This window comes from Eumetopias jubatus, unplaced genomic scaffold (genome assembly GCF_037043125.1).
Source record: "Eumetopias jubatus isolate StellerSeaLion01/CBP00866 unplaced genomic scaffold, mEumJub1_p1.0 scaffold_4, whole genome shotgun sequence".
NCBI classification, from domain to species: domain Eukaryota; kingdom Metazoa; phylum Chordata; class Mammalia; order Carnivora; family Otariidae; genus Eumetopias; species Eumetopias jubatus.
The window spans coordinates 88,876,147-88,888,064 of record NW_028274810.1 but is presented as its reverse complement, the minus strand read 5'-3'; the positions used below and the strand labels follow the sequence as shown (position 1 = coordinate 88,888,064).

Genomic DNA, 11,918 nt, shown 5'->3' with positions numbered 1-11,918 from the left:
AGAGTTCTAATTTTTTCATAAATCTGTTGGAATTAGTAAAGGGAGGAGGAAATTTCTTTGTTCATTTTAATTTGTATATTTGATATTAAAACTTTATCAGGGAAGCAGTATTATTTCTAGAGTTAAGCACATCACTGTGATAACTACTTCACTATTGATGAACCAGATCTGCTGTTCCACTTCAAGTTAGGGAAACTATTATTGTAAAGGAAAGGGGGCTTCTCCTTTTTCAAAAAGGCTGTGTAGGTTTGACATATTTCTCTTCTTTTCCAAAGAGGATATTACTTTAATTGCACTAGTCATTTTTCTGGAATACCTAGACTACCTGACAAACTCTGGTGGGATCTGTCTGCATCTAAACTGTTTGGTTGGGTTTGAGTTACTATTACGGAATCTCTCTTTACTTTCAAGCATCCTCTTCCTCTGAAAAGTTGGTCTTTAGTCTCCTTGTCTCTGGGAATGATTAAGACTCTAAATGTAGCGTCCTAGGTCAGTGCTTTCCTCTCACAACTGGTGTATCGGAGAATGTTGTTACCTTTTGTTTGCTTGCCTTTCTGGGTTTTTTTTGGCCCATCCCCTGTTAAGTAAATATGACAGGATACTTTATTTTCACAAGGAATTTCTCAGGTATAAGGAGCAGTGGTGTATTTAAAAAGATTAATTCTCACTTTGCCCTTCAACCCTCTCTCCCAATCCACATGATTCAAAAACCTGAAAAAAATTACTTTCATCCTAGACGCAAATCCAGATCTCCTTCCCCTAGAAGACGATCTTCCCCTGTCAGGAGAGAGAGAAAGCGCAGTCATTCTCGATCTCCCCGTCACAGAACCAAGAGCCGGAGTCCTTCCCCTGCTCCGGAAAAGAAGGAAAAAACTCCAGAGCTCCCAGAACCATCAGTGAAAGTAAAAGAACCTTCAGTACAGGAGGCCACTTCTACTAGGCAAGTATATAAAAATTCATTTATAAATATCACAATTTTAGGCTATTACTGAGTGATTGCCAGTAGAATAACTCTTGAGTTACAATATAAAATTACTTACTTCCTTTTTTATATTTCTTAAATCATAAAATCAGCTTGTTGAAAAGATTCCAGTTCTACAGGAGAGTTTAAGTAAAAGGCCCTAAAGGTGACCACTGCTATCAGTTGGTTGTATTGTTTCAGATATTTTATATATTGTAAATTGCTTTTTTCCCCAGTACTGTAGACGACTTTGTACTCTTGAAAGTGTATATGGTTAGAATTGTTAGTTGCTCTTTAACTTGCACTGGTGTGTATGTATCTTTTTGGAGCTAAGAAGTCTTCATGGATTTTTTTTTTAAGATTTTATTTATTTATCTGACAGAGACGCAGTGAGAGAGGGAACACAAGCAGGGGGAGCGGGAGCGGGAGAGGGAGAAGCAGGCCTCCCGCCAAGCAGGGAGCCCGATGTGGGGCTCGATCCCAGGACCCTGGGATCATGACCTGAGCCGAAGGCAGACACTTAATGACTCAGCCACCCAGGCACCCTAATCTTCATGGATTTTGAAAACATTTTAGAGAAAAACAACCTTATTACATCATTGTATTATGACTTAGGAGTCTTGAGCTACAGAAGGGGAAAAATAAGCTCTTTGTTTCTACAGTGACATCCTGAAGGTTCCCAAACCTGAACCTGTACCAGAGCCTAAAGAACCTTCTCCAGAGAAAAATTCCAAAAAAGAAAAGGAGAAGGAGAAGACCCGACCAAGATCTCGGTCACGTTCCAAATCAAGATCCCGGACACGGTCTCGCTCTCCTTCTCATACTCGACCTAGACGGCGTCATAGATCCCGATCAAGGTGAGCTGTGGCTTCAAGACCTATGTAGCTCTTGAGTTTTACATGTTACTCTCCGGGTAGAATTAGATAATTTCAGAGCAGTAGAGAGCATTTAGTACAAATGTTACTCTTTGGACTTACAGAGAGAATTTGAGGACACTTTCTGTGCACCATAAAAATATCTACGTAAATGGAAAATTGTATGCCTTGAAGTCCATTTTTAAAATATAGCTGTTGAAAAAAAAATAAAGCTGTTGAGAAAGCTGTGGCAAGGAATTCATTCCTTGCTCTTGTTTATTCAGGCCCTAATTCTGTTTGTTATGGCAGATCATACTCACCTAGAAGGAGGCCAAGTCCGAGAAGGCGGCCATCTCCTCGAAGAAGAACCCCACCAAGACGAATGCCGCCTCCACCCAGGCATAGAAGGAGTAGATCTCCAGTGAGACGGTGAGGGCTTTCTTTTTTCTTGTTTTTTTTTTTTTTCTTTCCTTTCCTTTTTTTCCTTTTTTTTTAATTTGTAAGTGTCAGCACATTAAAGTGCACCACATTTGCTTTAGGCTAATGTTTGAATTAGTGTCTCCCTGGAATAAAGACCTCGTGAGTGATAAGTAGGTGATGGCCTTCTAAAGAGCGTCTCCTTTGAGGTTTAATTGCAATGAAAAGCAGTGCTTGTGCAGTGTTGGGGGGAAGACAGATTGACCACTTTACTGATACTTCGTGTTAACTTACCCTTTTAGATCCCAAGATCTCCTAGGGATAAGGGAATTTGCCACCTTCCCTCTCCTTTGGTTTTTCATTATCACTGGCTTCTGAAAAGCAGATGACCACAGAGCCAGTAAGCTACTTTTACCAATATTAAAATAACCTATTTGCAGTTATATTCTTGTTTTAAATGTTTTTTTCTCATTATAGAAATGAATGTTTATAAAATTTCAAACAAATAACAACGGGAAAATTACCCATAGTCCCATTCCATGGATATAGCCATTTTTAACAGTTTGATGTCTAGGTATTTTTGAAGAGATTAGACATAAAAGTAACCTTGTCAGTACCAGTGTTCTTTTCTTAAAAATCATTTTAAAATTGGCATGAGGTTAAAATGTTTGGACCTAATCTTTTAACAAAAAGATTGTTGCTAAATCTGCCCAAAGTAGAGGCCTGGTGCACTGGTAGCAGAGTTTGGGGCCTTCTTTACCTCCTTGGAAGGAGCTGTGATTATTGTGCTTCAGATTATACCTAGCACAGAATTTTTTGTGTTTGAGTCTTTGAGATTTTTGCAGGGATATGAATCTACCTGGAAATAGAGAGGGGAAATACCAAACTCCGTGATTTTTTGTTTCTGCAGTCAGGGTTTTCAAAGTCCCATATTTTTTCAAAAAAAAATATTTGGGGAGGGGGTTGTTGTGATATATTGAACAATTTTTATGACTACTGCTAAAAATGATAGACTTGATGTTACTATTGACAAATGAGACTAATGGCATAAATGGTCAGTCGATTTAGGCATCACGCTTCTAAAATTGGTTATTCTTTTTTAGGAGAAAAGTAATGCTGGTGCTTTCTAGCACAAGATTAGTGGAAACAGCTATTTCTTATATTGGAGTTTTGCAAACTGTGTTTTAATTGTGCTTACTGAGCCATTTAGCAGTCAAAATATTTTGCAGATTGTGTAAGATTCCCTTTCAGCCAGTTTTTATCTCACACTTAAGGTAGGGTTTCTTTTTTTCAGGTTCTCAGGAATTCTTCTGCCAAAGGTGAATTCTGCAGGTACACATAATTGCAACAAAACTTACCACAAATTTTGCCGCAGAATTCGAGAGGCCCCTGCTTCTAAGTTTATGTAGCTAAATGAATTCCAAACCCAGCTGCACATCTTTTTTTTTAAAAGTTGCAACCTAAAGGTTATTGGACATTGTGCTATGAAGTAGAAAATACTTTGCCACCCAAATTTTGTATGCAAACTCCACAAACAGTAATGATTTTCCTAAGGAAGGAAGAGACTGGTTAGTGACCATGTTATAGCACTCAACGTGACATTTTATAACTGGAAAGACCACTCAAACAGAAGCACTTGTCAGAATAAGTTATTCGTATTTAGTCTCAGAACTAGCTGTTTCCTGTCCTAGGTTGTGGTTTTGTTTCCCTTTTTTTTTTTTAACTTATTATGTGCTTAGCTACATAAACTCAAAAGTTGGATAAAAATAGCTATATTTTTGTGTAGACTGTACATACCTGTAAGGTCCCTCTTGACAAAATACGCAGTTAATGAATGCAAATACTTTATTCCACAGAAGAAGGCGTTCATCAGCATCCTTGTCTGGAAGTAGCTCATCATCCTCTTCGTCCCGTTCCCGGTCACCGCCAAAGAAGCCTCCTAAGAGGACATCCAGCCCCCCTCGAAAAACTCGTAGGTTATCTCCTTCAGCAAGTCCGCCCAGGCGAAGGCATAGGCCATCACCTCCAGCAACTCCACCGCCAAAAACTCGTCATTCCCCAACACCCCAGCAGTCAAACCGTACGAGAAAAAGTCGTGTTTCTGTCTCTCCAGGGAGAACTTCAGGTAAAGGTAAAAATCAGATGCATAAAAATAATGTTTGTTCTTCATTTGACTCCAAAGTGCCCAGTCAGTTGCAGCCCCTCAGGGTGTGAAGTAGCTGGGTAAAATTTTATATGTGATATTCTTTGTAAATTTGCTTATCACCTTTTCTGCTCTAAGTTCTTAGGGTTTGTTGCAGTAAAGTTTGCATGTAAATGTGTTTTTTATTTAGCAGTTGCCCTCTGGCATCGAGTAGGTGGAGAAATACCAGCCGCGGGCTGGGTTGGGATAACTTATCAAAGTTTGTGTTGTCATGGTAAGGGATCATTTTATTACTATGAAGACCGATTAACTTTTTTTCCCCTGAAGATTTTTTTGTTTGATATCTTATTTGAGGACTTCATATTCTGTTTTAATTTTTTCTTGGCCACATTGTGCTCCCTAGGGAAGAACATGGTGTCCTCTTAAAAGCTGATTTGTTTATTAATTTAGGCTCTAGGCAGGGTTCTTCTGAGTGTTGTCCTTGGTTTATTCTGCAGATTGATTTCTGAGGAATTTATGATCTGTGATCCTGCCAGGCAAGTAGAATGCTCTGTTAGTCTGAGCGAAGGTTGTGGTGTATTGGGGTCTGTTCCTTTAGCATAAATACACAAGGAGAAAAGCAGTAGGATCTGTTTGCTTTGGGCTGAGATGATATCCTGAAGGGTGAGTAGTGGGGGAGGGGAAATCCTAAAAGCTGCTATAGTAGGTGGTTTTTGAGAAGCAGTCATAAGTTGATCTATACTGGGCTTGCTCTGATCACATCTAAAGTTTTAGGTTAGAAAAAGAAAATGGGGACGGGCAAAATTTTGACTGTTTATTGAGGTTATAGACAAGCCATCAGAGTGACGGGGGACTGGTATATAATGCTGATCTGTAAAGAGTAATGTGTAGATTATTTTCTGAATTTTAACAAATTTGGTGACTATATATTTATGTATTTGGTCATTTTTGTTACTTTGGCTCTTTATACCTAGACAGCTGGATGAGAATAGACATATTTGGGTCTTCCAGGTTCAGACTTAATTTAAGTATGGGAGGGGGCCTTAGGGTCACTTATTTTCATTACCTCATGTCCCATATTACCTTTCGTTCAAAATTAGTACAATTTCAATAGTTTCCAGCCACCTTGTCCAAATCTGATGCCCATTGTCCTAACCAATTGTTTCTTTTTCTGTGAAGTGTTTGTATTTTTGAATATTTTTGTCTCCTTTATCTGGAGCCATAAAGCTCTCTAGTGAAAAAATATTACCCACCTTTTATTTTACAAAAACACATCAAGTTAGGATTTTTCTATTTATATTATAGTCAAAGAGTAATAAAAGTATTTGGATGGGAGGACTGAATCTTTGTTAAAATAGGTTGCTAAGAATTAACTTTTTTCAGAGTCTACCCCTGCACCAACCTCTTGTGTTCTGATACACTGTCAAGGGGAGTGGGCCACTGCTTTAAAAAAAAAAAAAAAATTAAAGCAGATATGCACATAGGAGAGAAATAAGTCATGGTGGAAGACAAAGAACTAATTATATTCCTATGGATTCTGGGACAGGTTTTCCATGTCCAAACAAAACACAGCCAAAGAGACGCACTGTAGGCAACATCGTCAGAGACAGCCTTGCCTTGTGTCTACTGAAGCTGAATTTGGCTCTGACTACTCGGAAATTACATTTTATAGTAAAATGATCCTAGTCTGTGTGATGAAATTTCAGAGGTAGAACAGACTTTGGAGATTGTCATCAAGAAACCGGTTCTCAGGTTAAGTGATTTGGTCAAGTCAACCAGCCAGGACTAAAATTTGGCTTCTCATTTCCCAGTAGAAAAATGTATACTTTGCCCAACTTTCCTATCCCAGAATGTTGTTTTGATGGCTAGAGGTGGGAGAGGGAGGGCAGGGTGAAGTTCTTTAGTTTCTATACTTGGTGATGTGATTTCTGAAATTCTTTTTATGATACTCCATGGCTAATAAGATCAGTGATACCATTGAAGTGTAATAGATTTTACTTATTTATTTCATGTAGTAGTTACCAGTCAGGACTTTTTAATATTGGGCAAATGGAGTAGGAAGGATTCCGGGAAAGTATTTGAGGGAATTTAGAGGTAAATTGGAGTGTACTGTACATTCTTATCTGCAAGGATCTTCAGGAAGCATTTTGTAATCAGTAGTGTATCAGTTAAATTGGCATTATCTTAGTACATAAAGTAGTGCTTTGAAATCAGTGGGATAGGGCGCCTGGGTGGCTCAGTTGGTTGAGCAACTGCCTTCGGCTCAGGTCATGATCCTGGAGTCCTGGGATCGAGTCCCACATTGGGCTCCCTGCTCAGCAGGGAGTCTGCTTCTCCCTCTGACCCTCTTCCCTCTCGTGCTCTCTCTCATTCTCTCTCTCTCAAATAAATAAATAAAATCTTTAAAAAAAATCAGTGGGATATTTAATGAAGTACATTTACAGAGGATCTATATCTATTGTAATTTTAGGATGAGATCGGTTTAACCCTATAAATTGTATTCTGTAGACAATGATTATTTCACCAGTTTTGGTAACAGTGACTTGACTTTACACAGGATCGTTTGGACAAGTCTGGGAGATTAATAATTAATAGGACTACTGAAGTAAATTTAAAATTTTGGTTTTTCATTTGACTTAGAAGATTTCTGACTTTATGCTAGAATCATTTTGCCCCTTGAATACTAAAAATAAAACATTAACATAACAAACTAAAATCTCATCTAGCTAAACACATCCGGATGAAACATTAACTCTGTTAATACTACAATTCAGTCAATCATATTTAAACCAGCATAGGGGTATATAATACTTGTTTTAATGGTATGAATATTTTGACAGTAGACTTTAGCTAAGCCATTCATGAGAAATTGGATCAAGATAAAATTGCAATTATGTATTTCTGTGGGGGAAAAATGTGTATATTCTAGTTCAGTTGTGTTTATTCAGTTGGCATTTGTTAACTGTCTTGCAGACATAGCCAAATTTTTAATGTGTCTTTGAGGAAAATTCATTCTGACGTTCAGTTTGCTTCCAAACACAAATTTTGGAACCCAGTTCTCTTAGGTGGTAACTTGGACATGTGGGGTTTATAGATAACTGGATGCCTCTAATAAATGTCAAGAATTGAAGACTAACTGACACTTTACAGTGGAGAATACTGATCCAGAAAAATAGCCTCAAATCCTTGAAAGTTTAAAAGTACTTGTATTTTATTTTTGAATTTGTTAAAATACAAGTTTTAAATGCACTTTTGCTGCCATGTTTCACAATAACTAATTAGGTTTTAACTGTTTTTACCGAATCCAGTGCTTTGTTGAAAACGCTTACTTATTAGGTAGAATCATTAATAAAATGCAGGTCATTTAAAAAGTATCATGGTTTAAAAAAGGGGAGGGGTGCATCTGGGTGGCTCAGTCAGTTAAGCACCCGACTCTTGACTTTGGCTCAGGTTATGATCTCAGGGTTGTGAGATCAAGCCCTACGTTGGGCTCTGTCTGCTTGTTTTTCTCTCTCCCTCTGCTCCACCCCTCCTTGCTTGCTCTCATTCACTCTCTCTCAAATAAATCTTAAAAAAATAAAAAAGGTATTGTAAATTCTTCAGTTTGACTACTTTAGCAAAGATGAGATTTTTGTTTTAGATCACTAGCTGTTTTAGTTACTGCCCTTTAGAATAAGGCTTTACAGAATTCTGAGTATGAGCGTGTTAAAAGAAATGTATCTACATTCTGGGTCAACACCCCATGGTAATTGCTTTAATCAAACAAAAAAGATAAATAAGGATCCTCAGGGGATCATACTGTCTTCAAATTGAGTTCTTAGCAGCATGGTCTCAAATGATGTTTCAGGTTAATCTGTGGTAAGACCGATGGTTATATCTGTATATACTTCTGATTTTAGTTGAAGCACTGGATGGATATTATAAATTGAGCTGGTTAATTGGTGGAAATTAAACCTGTGCTCTAGAAATAGTCTTGGGTTCAGATCCTAGTCACTTTAATTATCTATGTGACTTTAGTTGAAGTTACTTCTTTTTAAGCCTCAGATTTCTTCTGTAAAATGGGGTTACTAGCGACAGTGCTTAGCACTGCTTAATAATACAGCAAGCATACAAAAGGCAGTTGCCATAATTTTCCATGCAACTTGGAAAAGAGAAGTTGGATAATTCAGAAGGTGCTCAGAGCTCTCCTACTACCTTAGGTGTACTTCAGAGCTTCTGCCCCTCCCCCCCCCTTAAGCCTTAGTATTTATTTTTCCTATTATGAGGATTTACTTTTTTATGGGTAGTTTAAATCTCTCATGTTATTATGAAGGTTGTACTGGTACATAAAGAATCTTTAGTCTCTTGGTGGCCCATTCCTCTGCTCCAAAACAAATCTCTTTCTCTGCAGATTTCATCAGATCTATTTCTTTCTTTCTTTCTTTTTTTTTTTAAGATGTTATGTATTTATTCATATAAATACATGAATATGAGAGAGAGAGGGGCAGAGGCAGAGGGAGAAGCAGGCTCCCTGCAGAGCAGGGAGCCTGATGCGGGACTCTGTCCCAGGACCCCGGAATCATAGCCTGAGCCGAAGGCAGATGCTTAAGCGACTGAGCCACCCAGGCGTCCCTCATCAGATCTATTTCTTAACCATTTATCAGTTTTATAACTTTCCTGAACCCAGGTATAGTTGGGTGCTTGGAAATTCTTGTGCTGATGATGCCTCGGTAGTTGGGTGTATGTGTTTTTAGGTTGTGGGATAGCGCCCAAAGCTTTACTGAGTTGAATGTTACACATATCTTCTACACAGAGCTTCTGCTGCAAAACAGCAACTCCCACTGGCATTTCTCTTAGAAGAATCTTCAGATTCAAAAATCATTACAGCACTTTTCAAGGCTTTCACCCAACATTTAATTTATTATTAAATTATTGATTTATTTATTATCAAATTCTTTATAAGGATAGTGACACCTGTTGTACCATTAAGACGTGTGGCTTTGTTGTTTTGCTTTCCCACGTATGTATTTTTTTTCCTTTTTAGTGACAAAACATAAAGGTACTGAGAAAAGAGAGTCCCCTTCACCAGCACCTAAGCCTAGAAAAGTAGAGTTATCTGAATCGGGTAAGTTTTCATGTATTTTTTTGTTAAGCTGGATTAGATTTTTTGGCACGTTTTGTCAACCCCTTTGGTTAAAGATAATTGTAGGATATGACTTAGTGGTTAAGAGCTACGGCTCTGAAGTTGAGACCAACCTGGTTTGAATCCCCCCTTCACTACTTAACTGCTTTTTGTTTAATTACTTCATTTATGTGACCTTCACTTCTTTCATCTGAAATGCAGATAACAGTTACCATCCTTTAGGTTTTTTATGATTAACTGAAAAAATGCCTGTAAAGTCCTTAGCACTTAGCTTGACCTATAGTAAATAAATTTTGATTACATTTGGTGAACATAGTCTAAAATCAGCATTTAAATTGGCATTTTAAAGCTTTTTGTAAGAAAAAAATATATATATATAGTTGTATCGCTTGACCCAATGAGATAGAGGTTTAAGAGACCATTTTCCAATTCAAGTATGTTACATTTTCTGTATGCGTAACTAAAGAAACACTTTCTAAATGCATCCATCTTTCAGAAGAAGATAAAGGTGGCAAAATGGCTGCGGCAGATTCTGTGCAGCAGAGACGTCAGTACAGACGACAGAACCAGCAGTCCTCATCTGGTACGGATATGGAGTCAACTGTTTTCTTTCTATATCCTCACGAAAAATACTCCAAATACAAATCTCCATCCTTATAGTGATCGTACGTAGGAGAAGTATGTGCCTGCATAGAAATCTGTTCAAGGGGAGGAAGTATTACTTTCGGTTTTTGGTGTTAAGTCCTTCCTTAAAACTTAATTTTCTTTTAAATAGTTATAAACAGTAGATCTTTACAGTACACTAGTAAAACAGGTATAAAATTTGGAAAAGTATAATTCTTTTCCCAATTCCTAGTCTTAACTCCTGGAAGCTTTTCTTCAGAATTTTTCTGTGCCGTGTATAAGGATCTATGGTTTAGGGTGCCTGGGTGGCTCAGATGGTTAAGCGTCTGCCTTCGGCTCAGGTCATGATCCCAGGGTCCTGGGATCGAGTCCCGCATCAGGCTCCCTGCTCCTTGGGAGCCTGCTTCTCCCTCTGCCTCTCTCTCTCTCTCTCTGTCTCTCATGAATAAATAAATAAAATCTTTAAAAAAAAAAAAAAAGGATCTATGGTTTAAAAGGGAAAAAGAAAAAAAAAACCCTGCATAAGCTCAAACTTTATGTTGCCTCCCATTTTAACTTACTATATCTAGATATCTTTCCCTGTTCTTAGATCTAATTTTTTTAATAGCCAGAACCTTTTATTGTAATAATTAATATACTGTAATTTATTGAGCCAGTCTCCTACTTGGACATTTAGGTTGTTTCTGGGTTTTGTGTACTTTATATCTGTGAAATAATAAATATTTAATTACTAATAATTAATTTCATTAGCTCTGGGTATTTGTGACTGAGTCTAGGTGTGCTGCCTTTGCTTTCATTTACGACACAGAGATCAAAGCACCCCACAGCGGCATTAAGTCCATTAAGCCCATCGAGCTTTTGCAGCTCTTTAAACATGAAGCTAATCATAGGAAGGCTTAAAAATGCATATACGTCTTGGGTGTTTTTGGTACTTGGGACTTTGTTTTAGTTTCTTCTTTTATTTGTTTTTTTTTTTTAAGAGAGGTGGAGAGAGAAAGCATGGGGGAGGGGAGAGGGAGAGACTCTTTAAGTAGGCTCCATTCCAAGGGCAGAGCCCGACACAGGGCTTGATCTCAAGACTCTGAGATGATGACCTGAGTCAAAATTAAGAGTCGGATACTTAACCGACCAAGCCACACAGGTGCCCTGGGACTTTGTTTTGACATTTGGGAACAGTTATTAGTTATTTTAAGTTAAGGGAACCATGTGCAAACAATTGAAGTTTTTCTTTTTGCAGTCCCAGACATTTGCTACCAGGCCTGTAGGAAAGGCTTGTCACATACTTTTTTTTGTTTGTGTGATAAATGCTAGGGATGTGGGAAGAAGTTATTCAGACCCTAATAGGACTTCCAGTAGTTTTAAAAAAGTGCTTAGAGTAACAAGCCTCAAGTACTTGCTTGAGATGCTTTTTGCGCTTAATTTGGAAAATCACTAGATTTTTTTTTTTTTTTTTTAAAGATTTTCTTTATTTATTTGAGAGAGAGAGAGAATGAGAGATAGAGAGCACGAGAGGGAAGAGGGTCAGAGGGAGAAGCAGACTCCCTGCTGAGCAGGGAGCCCGATGTGGGACTCGATCCCGGGACTCCAGGATCATGACCTGAGCCGAAGGCAGTCGCTTAACCAACTGAGCCACCCAGGCGCCCCGGAAAATCACTAGATTCTTAAGGGACACTTGTATCCAATTGGAGTGTGCCTTGGGAATGATTTATGTAACTTAATTACATAATAATGATGTATATTTATGCTTGGTTTTTAAGTCATTGTATTGATGATAACATTTGTTCAGAAATGATGGCT

General features: G+C 38.0%; 1 protein-coding gene across 6 annotated transcripts in view; it reads left to right on the top strand.

Moving 5' to 3' along the window:
* Positions 1-11,918, top strand: part of SRRM1 (serine and arginine repetitive matrix 1) — a 30,958-nt gene that overhangs the window by 7,322 nt on the left and 11,718 nt on the right. For 3 of the 6 annotated variants that reach the window (XM_028113726.2, XM_028113722.2, XM_028113731.2), the window contains 6 exons: positions 737-940; positions 1,624-1,818; positions 2,125-2,244; positions 4,089-4,363; positions 9,399-9,479; positions 9,994-10,080. In XM_028113726.2, coding sequence (XP_027969527.1) covers positions 737-940; positions 1,624-1,818; positions 2,125-2,244; positions 4,089-4,363; positions 9,399-9,479; positions 9,994-10,080 — 962 coding nt within the window. The remainder of the gene's footprint in view (positions 1-736; positions 941-1,623; positions 1,819-2,124; positions 2,245-4,088; positions 4,364-9,398; positions 9,480-9,993; positions 10,081-11,918) is intronic. The other 3 variants (XM_088022563.1, XM_028113724.2, XM_028113723.2) reach the window with 3 other exon arrangements.